Below are 17,640 nucleotides of genomic sequence, written 5' to 3'. Positions count from 1 at the left end.
GATATAAACCGATATAACACTAACTATAGGGAGAGCGTAATATAAACCGATATAATACTAACTATAGGGAGAGCGTAATATAAACCGATATAACACTAACTATAGGGAGAGCGTAATATAAACCGATATAACACTAACTATAGGGAGAGCGTAATATAAACCGATATAATACTAACTATAGGGAGAGCGGGATATAAACCGATATAACACTAACTATAGGGAGAGCGGGATATAAACCGATATAACACTAACTATAGGGAGAGCGGGATATAAACAGATATAACACTAACTATAGGGAGAGCGTAATATAAACCGATATAATACTAACTATAGGGAGAGCGTAATATAAACCGATATAACACTAACTATAGGGAGAGTGGGATATAAACCGATATAACACTAACTATAGGGAGAGCGTAATATAAACCGATATAATACTAACTATAGGGAGAGCGTAATATAAACCGATATAACACTAACTATAGGGAGAGCGGGATATAAACCGATATAATACTAACTATAGGGAGAGTGGGATATAAACCGATATAACACTAACTATAGGGAGAGCGTAATATAAACCGATATAATACTAACTATAGGGAGAGCGGGATATAAACCGATATAACACTAACTATAGGGAGAGCGTAATATAAACCGATATAACACTAACTATAGGGAGAGCCGAATATAAACCAATATAATACTAACTATAGGGAGAGCGGGATATAAACCGATATAACACTAACTATAGGGAGAGCGTAATATAAACTGATATAATACTAACTATAGGGAGAGTGGGATATAAACCGATATAACACTAACTATAGGGAGAGCGTAATATAAACTGATATAATACTAACTATAGGGAGAGTGGGATATAAACCGATATAACACTAACTATAGGGAGAGCGTAATATAAACCGATATAACACTAACTATAGGGAGAGCGTAATATAAACCGATATAACACTAACTATAGGGAGAGCGTAATATAAACCGATATAATACTAACTATAGGGAGAGCTGAATATAAACTGATATAATACTAACTATAGGGAGAGCGTAATATAAACCGATATAATACTAACTATAGGGAGAGCGTAATATAAACCGATATAACACTAACTATAGGGAGAGCGTAATATAAACCGATATAATACTAACTATAGGGAGAGAGGGATATAAACCGATATAACACTAACTATAGGGAGAGCGGGATATAAACCGATATAACACTAACTATAGGGAGAGCGTAATATAAACCGATATAATACTAACTATAGGGAGAGCGTAATATAAACCGATATAACACTAACTATAGGGAGAGTGGGATATAAACCGATATAACACTAACTATAGGGAGAGCGTAATATAAACCGATATAATACTAACTATAGGGAGAGCGGGATATAATCCGATATAACAATAACTATAGGGAGACCGTAATATAAACCGATATAACACTAACTATAGGGAGAGCGGGATATAATCCGATATAACAATAACTATAGGGAGAGCGTAATATAAACCGATATAACACTAACTATAGGGAGAGCGTAATATAAACCGATATAATACTAACTATAGGGAGAGCGGGATATAAACCGATATAACACTAACTATAGGGAGAGCGGGATATAAACCGATATAACACTAACTATAGGGAGAGCGGGATATAAACCGATATAACACTAACTATAGGGAGAGCGTAATATAAACCGATATAATACTAACTATAGGGAGAGCGTAATATAAACCGATATAACACTAACTATAGGGAGAGTGGGATATAAACCGATATAACACTAACTATAGGGAGAGCGTAATATAAACCGATATAATACTAACTATAGGGAGAGCGTAATATAAACCGATATAACACTAACTATAGGGAGAGCGTAATATAAACCGATATAACACTAACTATAGGGAGAGCGTAATATAAACCGATATAATACTAACTATAGGGAGAGCGGGATATAAACCGATATAACACTAACTATAGGGAGAGCGGGATATAAACCGATATAACACTAACTATAGGGAGAGCGGGATATAAACAGATATAACACTAACTATAGGGAGAGCGTAATATAAACCGATATAATACTAACTATAGGGAGAGCGTAATATAAACCGATATAACACTAACTATAGGGAGAGTGGGATATAAACCGATATAACACTAACTATAGGGAGAGCGTAATATAAACCGATATAATACTAACTATAGGGAGAGCGTAATATAAACCGATATAACACTAACTATAGGGAGAGCGGGATATAAACCGATATAATACTAACTATAGGGAGAGCGTAATATAAACCGATATAATACTAACTATAGGGAGAGCGGGATATAAACCGATATAACACTAACTATAGGGAGAGCGTAATATAAACCGATATAACACTAACTATAGGGAGAGCCGAATATAAACCAATATAATACTAACTATAGGGAGAGCGGGATATAAACCGATATAACACTAACTATAGGGAGAGCGTAATATAAACTGATATAATACTAACTATAGGGAGAGTGGGATATAAACCGATATAACACTAACTATAGGGAGAGCGTAATATAAACTGATATAATACTAACTATAGGGAGAGTGGGATATAAACCGATATAACACTAACTATAGGGAGAGCGTAATATAAACCGATATAACACTAACTATAGGGAGAGCGTAATATAAACCGATATAACACTAACTATAGGGAGAGCGTAATATAAACCGATATAATACTAACTATAGGGAGAGCTGAATATAAACTGATATAATACTAACTATAGGGAGAGCGTAATATAAACCGATATAATACTAACTATAGGGAGAGCGTAATATAAACCGATATAACACTAACTATAGGGAGAGCGTAATATAAACCGATATAATACTAACTATAGGGAGAGAGGGATATAAACCGATATAACACTAACTATAGGGAGAGCGTAATATAAACCGATATAACACTAATTATAGGGAGAGCGGGATATAAACCGATATAACACTAACTATAGGGAGAGCGGGATATAAACCGATATAATACTAACTATAGGGAGAGCGGGATATAAACCGATATAACACTAACTATAGGGAGAGCGTAATATAAACCGATATAATACGGAAATATAAAAATCCATAAAATAAAACCTATTTCTAGTTTAACGTATAAATATATTATAGAGAGCACAGTAGTTTATTTTTGTAAAAAGTTTATAAAGCGCAGGGCTTGGAGGTCCAGGATGCTCAGTCAGTCCCTGCTGTGGCTACTGGTTTAGTCTCTGTTGTGGCCCCTGGTTCATTCCCTGCTGTGGCCCCTTGTTCAGACTGTGCTGTGGCCCCTTGTTCAGTCCCTGCTGTGGCCCCTGGTTTAGTCTCTGTCGTGGCCCCCGGCACAGCAGGGGTTAATGTCTGGTCACGTGGTACACGCTCAGACAATGGCAGCTCGAGCGCGGGAAGCCGGGGCGGGGTCAGAGGGTAAAAGGAAGCAGGTGGGCGTGGTCTGTCGAGGAAGGGGGCGTGTTGCCGGTAGGCGGGTATAAGAGGGGGTTCCCAGCGCGGGGGTTTACGAGCTGCTGCCATCTTTCCTGTCTGAATCCTGTCAGCGAGCTGAGTGCCATGGCCGAGGAGACCGTATCCGTGCCTACCGAGTCCTCCAAGTAAGGCGCTGCATGGGGACGGGGCCCGTGTCGTGTGGCCCCTGGGGGCTCCTGTGAGGGGGGTACTGGCAGCAACCGGCGCGCGCTGGGAGACAGGACCCGCGAGCTTTGTTCTCCGATTGGCTGGCCGGGGGACAGGACCCGGGAGCTCTGCTCTCCGATTGGCTGGCCGGGGGACAGGACCCGGGAGCTCTGCTCTCCGATTGGCTGGCCGGGGGACAGGACCCGCGAGCTTTGCTCTGATTGGCTGCTTCGTGAGACAGCGCGTGGCGCTTTGTGTGCTCGGCCAAGCGGTGACAGAGCGGGTTTGGCGCCAAAACGGCTTTACCTCAGACTGGGCCCCCGTCGGCATGTCTGTTAGTGAGACCGGGGGGGGCAGTGTGTACCCTGCACTATCCCTCCATATCCCAGCCGTTTGCCCCCAGTTTGCAATGTCCTCTCACACCGGGTAAACAATCAGAATTATCTTCTATTAATAACCCTTCCCATCAGCAGCCCCGGGTATGGGATATAGCAATCCCCTATCCCGGCAGAGACCCCAAAACCTCGCTGGTCTTCTTGGTAATGCCTCCTCGTACATCCGCCTTGCCATATTAGTGGCATTCCATAACCCCCCCCCCCCCCAAACCCCCACACACTTTATTTGGGGGGGGGGTGTCAGTCTTTCTAATTTTATCCTTCCCTGCACCTTGTGTTTTTGGGGGGTAATTTTCTCCCTCCACGCACACCTTGTGTCTGTCTTTTGGGGGTCATTTTCTCCCTCCATGCACACCTTGTGTCTGTCTTTTGGGGGTCATTTTCTCCCTCCATGCACACCTTGTGTCTGGGTTTTTGGTGGGGGGGGGGGGTAATTTTCTCCCTCCATGCACACCCTGTGTCTGGGTTTTGTGGGGGGTAATTTTCTCCCTCAATGCACACCTTGTCTGGTGGGGGGGGGGGGGGGGGGGGTGACGAGAAGTCTTTGAAGTGACTTCTTTACCATTTGCTCTTTCAAAAGATGTAAATACTTTGTACAATAACTACCTCCAATTCTGAGCCAGTAGCTGCTCGGTATTGACACTTTTTTACTCTTATTTTAGGCCTGAAGCTGTAGATGCTCCTTCAACATCGTCTGACAAAGTTGCTGTGTAAGTTTATAATTTTTATAAATTGTTTAAATTCGGGCTCGACAACCCTAGGTGCAATGGTGACTAAATATTGCCCTGGCACTAGTGATTGGTCAGCCTGTTCCCTCCTCTTGTCTCAATTCCCGTGCAGCTCTGTGTGCCTGGAGGAAGTGAAGGGAACTGTAATTACTTCCGCCGGGTGCAGATGTTGCACAGGGTAATGGCACGCTAACCTGTCAGGATACCAGGTAAAGATGGCTCTGCCCCAGGCCGCATAGCTGACCATGCTGCAGAGTCGCCTGGTTGCCCTTACCCCTGCATGACTTCAGCGTCAGGTGGGAAGTTGTTACAGCTCCCTTCCTCCTTGTGCACAGAGCTCCATGGCCCTAGAGGCTGGGGGCAAAGTTAGTCTTGCTTGAACAGCGGCAGCCAGTCCCACTAACATGTCACCTACTGATGCCCAGTCCCCAGGGAAGCCATCCTCCTGAGCCCAAAAGGTACGAAACAGGAGGGTGGATAAAGCTGTTCTTAATTTTCTTTCTGTGTCTCTATGTATGTTTTGAGTGTATCAATAAGTAATGCTTTGAGTTTGTCTGGTGTCAGTTAATGTCTTTAGGTCACCATCCACGACCGATCGCATAGGAATGCTGTTACTTACAATTTTTTCCAGTGCCATGCCAGTCTCACATGAGCTGGCCCGCCTCCATAGCTGAGATTAATTAAATCAATTAAAAGCATCGCTATGGGGAACATTTAGTGCCTCTATGCCAAAGAGTGTGGTGATGCTGAATGTAGGGTCTGCACATTGTGCAGCACTGACATAGGGACACTTTAGTGGCCATCTGAGACAGCCACTAAAGGTGTTACTAGAAAGCAATGTAAAAACTGCCATTTTATCTGAAGTCTGCTAGGACACTATATACATCAGAGCCATTCCATTAAGCTGTAGTGGTTCTGGTAACTATATAGTGTTCCAGAACTTTATTTTTGTCCTGGGGGAAGAAACTGGCTTCCAGATTGAAAGCAAATTTGTAAGGTTCTGTGTTGAATGTGAAATGTTACATGATGCTAATATTGTATAACCCTAGGGAGGATGTGGAATGTGAAGCCAAAAAGCTTATGGGTGCAGGTCACAGAAACTTGGTGATGAAGGATATAAAGTCAGCAGTTGCTGCTTTTCAAGAAGCCAGCAGCCTATTGTAAGTATCTGTCAGTCTCACTTTCTAGCATTTCAGTAGTGAGCCTTACTGTTAAGTTGACACCATAAACAATCTTTTTCAGAGCTAAGAAATATGGGGATACAGCTGATGAATGTGCTGATGCCTTCTTCTCGTATGGAATTAGTCTCCTTGAACTGGCCCGGTGAGAATAAATGCTGGGGGTAAACTCCTAATTTGTGATTTTCCTCTGGCTGTTGGTAAACTAACATCGTGTTTTCCTTATTGGTACATGAGTCGGTCTGTGGTATGCCAGACTGGGGGGGGGTCAGTACCGAACATTGAGTTTTCTTGGCGTGTTCATGCATGTTGGCATGTCTGGAATAAAGTGAAACTTTGGGCAGTTAACTAATAAAACCTAAGCTCTATAATCTTCCTTCTAATCTGTAATATATTAGACATGTTGGTGTACTTGGTCTGCCAGTGCTGTATGGCTGGAAATTCTAATAAACATTGACCCACCAGGCACTTTCAGAATGAGTGTGAATCCTTGACTGCTAAAAACAAACAAACCACATGGTTTACATAACACAGTAGAACCCACTGTAGTCGCCTTGTTTCATCCAAATGCTGAACTTGGTCACACATTGTCCCTTTGTGAGGGCATACCTGTAACTATGTGGAAGCTACCATTAAAACCTTGCCATACCCAGAAACCACTCTTAATGGAGCACTATAGTCGCCTAAATTACTTTAGCTAAATAAAGCAGTTTTGGTGTATAGATCATTCCCCTGCTATTTCACTGCTCAATTCACTGTCATTTAGGAGTTAAATCACTTTGTTTCTGTTTATGCAGCCCTAGCCACACCTCCCCTGGCTATGATTGACAGAGCCTGCATAAAAAAAAACTGGCTTCATTTTCAAACAGATGTAATTTACCTTAAATAATTGTATCTCAATCTCTAAATTGAACTTTAATCACACACAGGAGGCTCTTGCAGGGTCTAGCAAGCTATTAACATAGCAGGGGATAAGAAAATCTTAATTAAACAGAACTTGCAATAAAAGCCTAAATAGGGCTCTCTTTACAGGAAGTGTTTATGGAAGGCTGTGCAAGTCACATGCAGGGAGGTGTGACTAGGGTTCATAACCTTATAGTGGCAGGAAAACTAGTTTGTTTTCCTGGCACTATAGTGGTCCTTAAATGCAAGAAATCGATCCGAAATCTGAAGTGTACATAGAGGTTTAGGTTGTGCAAAACTCTTCCTCTGTACTATTTTGCCATTCATTTGCCGTATTATCATTGCCTTCAGTTATAAATGTATAACAAAATTGTATCATTTTGTGCCTCAGGCTGACTAGAAACTAGTATACTAAACAAAGTCTAACTATGTATTATCGCTAAATCAGTTTGATGGACATCCAAGACTTCAAATGGAATGAGGAGAAAAAGGGTCCTAAGTAATTAAACTTAACTCAAACGAAGCTGTTTTGGAGCATAGATCACGTCCCTGCAATCTCACTGCTCAATTCTCTGCCATTAAGTTAAACATTTGTTTATGCAGCTCTAGCCACACCTCATGTCATGGGTCCTTAAGGGGTTAAACAGAATGTGTACTATAAAGGAAGTCTAAACATTGGATCTTTTTACAGGAAGTGCAAGTGATCAATGCATAAAAACTGCCTCATTAAGCTGAGGTTGGTCTGGTGAATTGGTGTTCCCTCAACTAATAACTGATACAATAAGCAAAAGCCCTGTGTGCAACTCTGGTAAAGCATGGAAATTGAAACTGATACTTTGTAATTTATTTCATAACTACATTTTTGTATCCATGGTGCTTTTGAGTTATAGAATTCAGACTTATCCCAATTTGTTTGAAACTAAATGCACAACTCGCTTAAAATATCCAGTATTAACACACAAATGAGCCTAGTTCCAAAACTTGGTGAAAAGGATCTTTAACAGAAAGTAGTTACTTTTAAGATTACCCAGAGAAGGCCCTATAATTGTGATTCAATATGTAGGCATTATAAACCTACTCATTTGTTTAATTAAAAATAAAAATCCTTGGTCTAGTGAATGTGTACCTATCTTGGCTGATACACCCCCTACTATATTTAGTATACTAGATGTAAAGTGTAGTAAAATCACTTTAATAGTTAACCACCAGTGACTTGAAGTGGGCATGGTGGTAGGAAAAATCTGCATTTATGTCATGGCTTGGTTACACCCCAAGTACACGTGACCTCTTTGCATAACAAGTATTTTCTCTGGCAGTGCATGCAAGAAGTAGCATAGATGCCCCTCCCTCAATGTTCTGCGCCTCCCTGTAAGTTTTTTTTTTTTTTTTTTTTTAAATGTCTCAAACGCACATATGATTTGTTAGCAAGAATACAATCCGTCTGTAACCGGACCATGCAATGCATGGGTGGAAGGCAGTGCTGGATTCTCACCCCATCTTTTAGGTTAAACTCTTCGTCTTTTAAACATCATAAATGGCTGGCAGGGTGGGGTTTTGTTATCCTGAATTGCCCTCCCATCTTCCAGGCATATACAGATTATTTTTTTTTGGATTCCCTCTGTATGTGCCCTTCATCCTCTTTAGACTGTAAAGTCCTCTTGACAAGTCTATCTTCACTTACTGCTCCCGTATGGCTAATATGGTTTTGTCGGGTACATGAAAACATTATATCATGCTTCAGGATCTCACTATATAAATGTGATTTTGTAAGGTAAGAGGGTGCTCATGATCTGCAGACACAAAACTACTTTAAGTGGCCATGGAAATTGAAACTGATACTTTGTAATTTCATAACAATACATTTTTGTATCCATATTAATGTTATGCTGGTCTAAGAAAGATGTAATTTAAAGGGTCAAAGAGCATATCAAAACACTGACAACCCCCTCCCCTTGTGAAAATTATTTCACCTCAAATGTCTTAATGGAGTGCAGAAATCCTTTAACCTGAGAAGTTTGATAATTTTGCCCTTCAGTTCTTTTAAAGCTCCATTTTCCCGTTCAATTCTCTTATTGGCGTTAAAGGATCATCATGGAGTTACGATTTCAATTTTGGGTTTTAAAAAAAAGCCTGGCAAGGTGTATGCATGGGGACTAAAAATATCTAACAAAGTTTTATAAGACACTTATCTTCACACTATATAAATTGCAAAAAAGCTAAATTGTTGTACATGGAGCATAAGCAGAATGCACCAAGGCTTAACTTATGGCAGTTATAAATTATAAAATGTTATTGTGGCATTCATTTTATTTAGGATGGAGAATGGTGTGTTGGGTAATGCCTTGGAAGGAATACCAGAGGAGGAGGAAGAAGAAGATACGAAAGAGGATCCAAATATTCCAAGTGCAGAGAACATAGATGGTAGGTCAGTCATAATCATCCTGTTCAAAGCACCCTTACATCTTAAGGGGCACATCTAGAGAACTAAAATGTGGAATTTTCCTGGACTCCTGATAACAAACATCTTGTTGCTCTTAACAGCTGGGAGCATGGCTTTAAAGAACCAATCAGATGTCTGTCACATGTAAAGTGACCTGTGAGGCAAAATATTACAAACCTTCAATGCAAATATTGCTGAAAGGTGGCTCAACACTTCATCAAACTATTTATGCCAACTAACATGCTTGACTTTATACAGGTGTGCATGTAACAAAATCTAACGTCAGATAAGGTTTAGTTTTAATCTGCTTAGTGATTGTAGCATAAGGTATATAGAAATATAAAATGTGATGGCAGATAAGAGCCATTCGGACCATCTAGTCTGCTGATCTTTCTAAAGACTTTGATTAGTCCCTGGCCTTATCTTATAGCTATGATAGCCATATGCCTATCCCAAGCATGCTTAAATGCCTTCACTGTTAACCTCTACCACTTCAGCTGGAAGGCTATTCCATGCACCCACTACCCTCTCAGTAAAGTAATACTTCCTGATATTATATTTTTTTAATATATGGTCTCATCCTTTACTGTGATTCCTTTTATGTATTGTTTCTATCATATCCCCCCTATCTTTCCTCCAAGCCATACATGTGTAGATCCTTTAACCTTTCCTTGTAAGTTTTATTCTGCAATCCATGAACCAGTTTAGTAGCCCTTCTCTGAACTCTCTCTAAGGTATCAATCAAATGAGGTCTCACCAGTGTTCTGTACAATGGCATGAGCACTATCCTCTTTCTACTGCTAATACCTCTCCCTATACAACCAAGCATTCTACTAGCATTTCCTGCTGCTCTTTTACATTGTCTTCCTACCTTTAAGTCATCTGAACTGATTACACCTAAATCACTTTCCTCAGATGTTGAGGTAAAAATATTTTGTACTCTGCCCCTGTGTTTTAACGTCCACAATGCATCATCTTGCACTTATCCACATTAAATGTTAACTGACCATATATCACCCTATAGCAGTCTGTTGGCTTATATTTAAGAGTCATGGAATGTTACAGTTAAAAAGGCCATGTTCTCAGTGTGATCGCGATTTTAACATTAAAAGAGAAGGCTATATAGTATATGGTCTTAAAGGGACACTATAGTCACCTGAACAACTTTAGCTTAATGAAGCAGTTTTGGTGTATAGAACATGCCCCTGCAGCCTCACTGCTCAATTCTCTGCCATTTAGGAGTTAAATCCCTTTGTTTATGAACCCTAGTCACACCTCCCTGCATGTGACTTGCACAGCCTTCCATAAACACTTCCTGTAAAGAGAGCCCTATTTAGGCTTTCTTTATTGCAAGTTCTGTTTAATTAAGATTTTCTTATCCCCTGCTATGTTAATAACTTGCTAGACCCTGCAAGAGCCTCCTGTATGTGATTAAAGTTCAATTTAGAGATTGAGATACGATTTATTTAAGGTAAATTACATCTGTTTGAAAATGAAGCCAGTTTTTTTTTATGCAGGCTCTGTCAATCATAGCCAGGGGAGGTGTGGCTAGGGCTGCATAAACAGAAACAAAGTGATTTAACTCCTAAATGACAGTGAATTGAGCAGTGAAATAGCAGGGGAATGATCTATACACCAAAACTGCATTATTTAGCTAAAGTAATTTAGGTGACTATAGTGCTCCTTTAACTTGAAAACTGAGTTTCTGCAGAGTAATATGATCCTTTAAAGCAACACTAGTCATTGCAAACACAATTACTATTGCAGCACTCTGACTATTGTCATGGGTCTCCTTGCACAATCTCATGGTAAGATGTCAAGCCCCCTAGCATGATTTGACCACTTGCATTGTTCCTTGGAAGACCTCCAGTCTTAACTTGCAGAAAAAGGCTAATGTTTAGAGCAAAGCAGTCCTGCTTTGGCACTTTGCTCTATAGTGGTAAGTTGTCATGACAGCAGAAGCCAAATGTTAATATCCTAATCTGCATCCAAATAGTGCTAAAGTGGTTTGACCTGTTACTGTATGGCTGCATCAGGACACTCTTGTCACCACTACACTAGATTTTAGTAGTTATGGTGCTTGTAGTTTCACATAGCCTGTTACCCTGGGAATTTATCCACCATGTGATGGCTTTTGCAAACTTCTGAAGAGAAGCCAGATGTCCAAGCAGTTAGAAAGGACAGATGAAGTGTTAAGATGGAGGATGTGATGGCTTGTCTTAACATAAAGTGGTTATATTCAGCACATTTTGTAGCTAACTAGACTTAATGGTATGATTTGTAGATGTTTGGAACCAACATGAGCATATTTGTAACTAACAATTAACAATTTATGACTAGACTTTTTAGATGCATCAAGAGTTGAACCTTAAAACTGGTCAACATTTAGTGCATTAAACTGTCTTCAGATACTAAAGCGCTGCCATTTCTGTCCCACAGATAGTGGGCCATTATGCTGTAGTTCTGTCAATAAAAGATTGGATATGGTGCTTTGTCAGATGTGGGTAAAATATGGATGTAGTTACTGATCAGTTTTAGTCTCCTGTCTGGAGGCTGCCACGTGCTCTTGTCTGCGGACAGCTAGGCAGAGATGGTAAAGCATGTCAAACTGAGTGTGTAGAATTAAAACTGTAGTTCCCATCACTAAAATAGAAGAATTTCTCTTCATATCCCACAAATATCTAGACAAAGAAAGGGAGCAGTTGAGAGAGCAGGTATATGACGCTATGGCAGAAGAAGAGAAGCCTGCAGATAAACCAGAGAAGGAAGGGAAGGAAAATTGTGAGAAAACAACAAACTCAAAAGCGAATGAGTGTGATGGGAAATCTGAAGATAAAATGGAGGAATGTGATGTGGAGGGTGAAAAGCAGGGGGAATGCAGTGTGAAACCCACTGAAAATGATAAAACTGATTTGGAGACTAAAGATGAGCCTGAAGGTGATCACATGGAAGAGGGTGAAAAGCCAGCTGCAGCATCTTCCAAAGGTCCTGTGGAAAAGGAAAATACTGAAGTGAAAAACACTGATTCAAAGAGTGAATCCAAAAGTGAAGCCTCTAAAACTGAATGCAGTGATCAAGCAGTAGAAGAAAAGGATGTTTTAAAGGATGAAGGGAAAGATTCAAAGGATGAAGGGAAAGATTCAAAGGATGAAGGGAAAGATTCAAAGGATGAAGGGAAAGATTCAAAGGATGAAGGGAAAGATTCAAAGGATGAAGGGAAAGATTCAAAGGATGAAGGGAAAGATTCAAAGGATGAAGGGAAAGATTCAAAGGATGAAGGGAAAGATTCAAAGGATGAAGGGAAAGATGCTGTTGCTCCTGAAACATCTGAAGAGAAGCAAAGTGTCCAAACAGAGGAAGAAAAACCAGATGAAGTGTCTGAGATGGAGGAAACTGCTTCAAAAGATCAATCTGGAGATCAAGAGGAAGAAACAGAAGAACAAATGGAAGGTGAAGGTAATTAGTTGGGCGAGGCTACATTTTGGTCTTCCATCTGACTTAATAAACTTGAAGCACTGGGTATTAATGTCAACTAAGCCTTAAGCTGCATTTTTGTGACTTGATCTGAAGCTTATCAACAAGTCAATATGGAGGATATTCATGCACATGGGTCTACACTGCTTATTGGGCACTTGTTTGATACTTCATCCAGTCTGGTGTTGGTGGCACAATATTCAGATGTGGACTGAACACTTGACATTTACTCTTTAACTGATTTTCTGAATTTCATTCATAAAACTCTTCTCTTGCAGATGGTGAAGACTCTGTAGAAAATGAGGAAACCGAAGAGAAGGTAAGGGAAGTTGCTAACAGAGTAGATGTGTGAAGCACTATTGATTACAAAGTCCTCTTGCTTCAAATGCCAATTAAATACATGTCAGTGGATACATACCAAGCCACCTTAAAGCAGCACTGTCTAATGACTATTTTGCTAAATCTCATAATTTCTAGAACTGCTCTTGGAAACTTCCAGAATCCCATACATGTGCCCTGTGTATATCCATAGCTAATAGCTTGGGTTCCACACTTCAGATCTGTTGTGAATTTTGTTAGTAAATTAATCCAGATCATCATGGCTACACTGAGCTTGAGGGCTCAAGTACTCTGCTGCAGACCCATGGCCTAATTTCTACACCACTAATTGGCAGTTTAAAGGTTCTCATGCTTTGCCAACTATCCCTCCTTGGCATAAGCACATTTAACTGGCTCTGCTGCTTTCTAGTCTGGAAGTAACAATTATTTGTTTCTCCACTGAATGTTTATTGCAACAAAGTTTCTATAGACACTAGCTGTATAAATTATAGCACTTTTTTTATATATATACTTTTTTGGGTTTTTTTTTTTTTTTAAAAGGAAAATGAGGAAGATGATGTTGGTAACCTGCAGCTGGCGTGGGAAATGCTGGACCTGTCAAAGATAATCTTTAGAAGGTAACTCTCTAAAATGAATGTGCCTTATCTTGCACATACCGATGCTCTTTTGAAGGCAAGGTGTTGCAGTGGTTTCAATTACAAAAAAGTTAAATGGGTCTTATTGCATTGAATGCATAATATGTACATGGTTCTCAAATTGCTCAATCCTCTTAAGGACTGCAAAGCGGTATTCCTGGCACACACTTCCCCTGCCTCCCCCACTACAGTAAATGGTTTAAAAAAAACAACTTTTACCTACCCTATCCCATCTCAATGCTCCACCCCTTCCCACGACTAGCAGGTACCAATGAGAAAGCACAGCAAATGCTGTGCGTGCATTAGACCTCCCCATAGGAAAGTATTCAATGCTTTCCTATGGGGGTAAAATCTGATGACATAGGTCTTCATGCACAGCATGAGGACCTTCAGCATCCGATACCAGACCAAAGGTCCATTCAATCCGGGAAGTGCGTCCAGTGGCTGTCTGGTAAGACAGTCTCAGAGCTGCAATTTAAACAATGCAATTACTCCAATACTATGTTTTATATTGCAGCACGAAGTCTAATAGGGACAGTGCATCCAGATCAATACAGTTGGCTGAAGTGGTCTGGGTGCATATCGTGTCCCTTTAAGAATCAGTCTGGTCCTTTAAAGGCTTGGTGTATAGTGTCCTATTTGTCTTGCATTTGCCACTCCATCAAATCAAATGAGTGGAGCACTGTATTTCGATGCATGCCCTTCAAAGGCTGCTGTGCTACAACTTATTAGCTGCACAAAGCAGCTCTCCCCTTCTTTGGTCTCTGCATATCTTGCAAAGACCACTGGTGACTGCTCTGCTTTGTGCAGTAGCCTGGAAGAGCAGGGGGAAGATGGTAACTTGCCATTACTCAACCAGCAGGATCATGGCAAAAGTCAAAATGTGGCAAATTGTCATCGTAGCTGCAGATTGACTGCTATAGAAGCTACATTTCTGACCAGTTCTCTATAAATTCTCACTTCTAACAGGAAAGAAACTAAAGAAGCTCAGTTAAAAGCAGCACAAGCACATCTGAAACTCGGAGAAGTTAGTGTTGAGTCAGGTAAGTGTATGTATAGTATACTTTAGTGGCATCAGTTAGTGGGCCCAGAGTAAACTAGGTGTCATACTATCTTGCTAAGACTTTTACATCACAATATTCTGCTGTATCTAGAAAACTACTCCCAGGCAGTAGAAGACTTCTTGGCCTGTCTGAAGATACAGCAAGAGCACCTTGAAGCTCACAACCGCCTCCTTGCAGAAACTCACTACCAGCTAGGTTTGGCTTATCAGTACAACTGCAAACATGAGGATGCAATATCACACTTCAATAAATCAATCGATGTCATTTCAGGAAGAATAAGTAAGTATTATGTTACTGAAACAGTATTTTTTCTGACCCATGTAGCTATGATTGTTAGTCTCTTATTAACTAGAAACAAAGGCAACGTGTCAAACTGTTGGCTTGTGTGGCATATAAGTGATCAATAATTTAATCATCCTTTGTATTCAGTTGGTCTAGTACTATGCATACTATATACAAATCCCTACTTGCCTTGCTGTCGTGCAGTCTAGAAATGTCAAATTAACATGAGGAGAAACTAGGTTTGTGCTGTGACTGACAATCTCAGGATACCCTCGTGGAAAACTCAAACCTGTCAATGCTGTCTTTAAGCCAGTAGACATTACAAACCACAAACGGCCTTTAAAAAAAAAAAAAAAAAACAACTTGGTTAACTTCAAGCTCTATTTATTCCACCAGCTGTGCTCTCAGGGAAAATAGAAGCGGCCACAGAGCCAGATGCTGAAATTGAAGAGTTGAAAAACCTGCTCCCTGATATCAAAGAAAAGATTGAAGACTCAAAGGAAGCTCAGAAAACTGCTATAGCAACAGAAATTGCCCTTAAAGAGACACTGGTCAGTAATGGTTAATCACTGCCCAAAAATGTCACTGGGAGCCTTTTCTCTTAAAAGTAATGAAATTATTCATTCTTTCCTCTAGGCTGGAGGTTCTTCAGGATTTTCTTCTAAAGAGAATGGAAGCACTTCAGTACGTTCATAACTTACTACTTTGATCGGGGGAGGGGGATGTTGGCAGGGGGAGAAGACACAACACCAGAAACTTGTAGTTCAGACCTGTAAAAATCCATGGGAATTCTTGCATGTTGGTTATGGTTTTGTTAATGCTACAAGTGTGGCTCTTGTAATTGTGTATAACTATTAAAAGTACTAGAATTTATTTTTTATATTTGATTACTCTTCCCTTTTTTCAGACATCCATGGACAAAAATAGCAGTGACTGCACTGTACCTGTTCAAAACTGTGTGTCTGATATTTCTCATCTTGTGAGGAAAAAGGTACCTGTAAATTGTAAACCTTCTCCCTGATTTAACATTTTAAATAATTTGTAAAGGCCACTAAGGCAGTGGTTAAATTGGTAATTTAATACCTTAACTTGTGGATTTGTCCTCAAGAGAAAACCTGAAGAGGAAAGTCCACTAAAAGACAGTGAAGCAAAGAAAGCTAAACCAGATCTGGTTGAAAATGGAGATGGGAGTGAAGATGCAGTAGTACCTACAAATGAAGAAGCAGAGAAAGCTGAAGAGGTAGGATTCTACAGGCTACCTGTCTACTCAGGTCCTGGAAAATCATTGTGGTGGTGGGTTGAAGTCTGCAGCAAACTAAATTGTCTTGGGTTGTTGGAAACATGCCTTCAAAACTTATCTCCAGATCTTTAACTAAAACTGGAGAGCTGACAAGGTGCATTTCATTGTCAAAATGGCTTGACTATATAGACCACATTTTGTCTTAAATGTGGTGTTCTCTAGTTGTCATTAATTTCAGTTTAGAAAATGGACCTTGGCATGTACCTGTGGTAGCATTCCTTTTGACTCTTCATCGTAAGGTGCAAGACCACTTTCCCAAAAGGGTGAGAATCCTGCTTACTAGACTTGTACAAAAATGTTTGAACCAGTTAATCAGATTCCTTACAGTTCAGCTGTGGAGTCCTAATCTGCGAAAACTAGCACAAGTCTACTTAATAGTGACTAGCAAGTAACTGGTCATCTAATAAATCTCCTCGCATTCTCTGCTTCACAAGGGCGTTAATTGTTATAGGTTAGCCTGTATCTGACATAACCTGAATGGGTTGCACTCCTTAACCTTAAGAACCTTATTTCCACTACAGGCTGGACAGATACCCATGGAAACGGCAGCTGTGGAGAGTTCTGCATGACCAATTCACTTGATCACTGTTTTTTGTATATAAATGTATTTTCTGAAATTTTTTGTTGCGTGTCCTTTTTGTAAAAGAAATAAAGATGAGATTTAAAAATTGTGGTTTAAGGATGTCTGTCTTGCTTGTGCCATGTAGTTGTCATCTTGCATGATAACATGTAGCTGTAATGGGTGGACTATTGTAATTTTATTTGGCAAGGTGTTGCCTTGTTGACAGAATAGTTGCAGCTTGAATGAGCTAAAAGGTTAAGCAGCTAATTCATATTGAAGCTGAAGACACCTGTCGTGTAATATCTTGAACGTTCACTAGCAAAAGTAGTTTAACTGACAATTTGGGTGATAATATGTATATTGCTGTAAACTACACATTGTTTATAGCTATCTATCTTTTCAAGTAACACTTCAAGGGGAGGATTTTTCTTGGATTGAGTCAATTTGATGAACAGTAATAACAATCAGAGCAGTGTATGGAATTGACCTATCCCTACCTGGAGGACCCTGTCATCTGTGCAGTGAATGAGTAATTCACATTAATGTGATGGTCATAGCTGGGTAATCTACATCAAGCATGCTGAAGGCTAGTACACGGGCCCAAAAAAAAAATTAAGATTGTGGGCTGCAAAAAAAACTTATATT

The 17,640-nt window shown here is 40.1% G+C and overlaps 1 protein-coding gene across 1 annotated transcript; it reads left to right on the top strand.

Moving 5' to 3' along the window:
* The first annotated feature begins 3,541 nt into the window (after positions 1 to 3,541).
* Positions 3,542 to 17,106, top strand: NASP (nuclear autoantigenic sperm protein). Its single transcript, XM_063427692.1, has 15 exons — positions 3,542 to 3,673; positions 4,753 to 4,800; positions 5,868 to 5,978; positions 6,061 to 6,141; positions 9,214 to 9,320; positions 12,025 to 12,795; positions 13,092 to 13,132; positions 13,693 to 13,769; positions 14,757 to 14,830; positions 14,942 to 15,130; positions 15,530 to 15,684; positions 15,770 to 15,817; positions 16,041 to 16,124; positions 16,242 to 16,373; positions 16,955 to 17,106. Exons 1-15 carry the CDS (start codon positions 3,633 to 3,635, stop codon positions 17,000 to 17,002), a joined length of 2,007 nt encoding a protein of 668 aa, XP_063283762.1. The 5' UTR covers positions 3,542 to 3,632; the 3' UTR covers positions 17,003 to 17,106.
* Positions 17,107 to 17,640: the final 534 nt, after the last annotated feature.

This window comes from Pelobates fuscus, chromosome 7 (assembly GCF_036172605.1).
Source record: "Pelobates fuscus isolate aPelFus1 chromosome 7, aPelFus1.pri, whole genome shotgun sequence".
In the NCBI taxonomy this organism is placed as follows: Eukaryota; Metazoa; Chordata; class Amphibia; order Anura; family Pelobatidae; genus Pelobates; species Pelobates fuscus.
The sequence above is the reverse complement of the archived record's forward strand: the minus strand, read 5'-3'. Positions and strand labels throughout refer to the sequence as shown.

Excerpts from the sequence above, each read along its gene's own strand:
- NASP (XM_063427692.1), top strand. The coding sequence starts at position 3,633 with ATGGCCGAGGAGACCGTATCCGTGCCTACCGAGTCCTCCAA. Across the intron at positions 4,801-5,867 it reads TCGTCTGACAAAGTTGCTGT|GGAGGATGTGGAATGTGAAG; the intron begins GTAAGTTTATAA and ends GTATAACCCTAG. Across the intron at positions 15,818-16,040 it reads AAGAGAATGGAAGCACTTCA|ACATCCATGGACAAAAATAG; the intron begins GTACGTTCATAA and ends CCCTTTTTTCAG.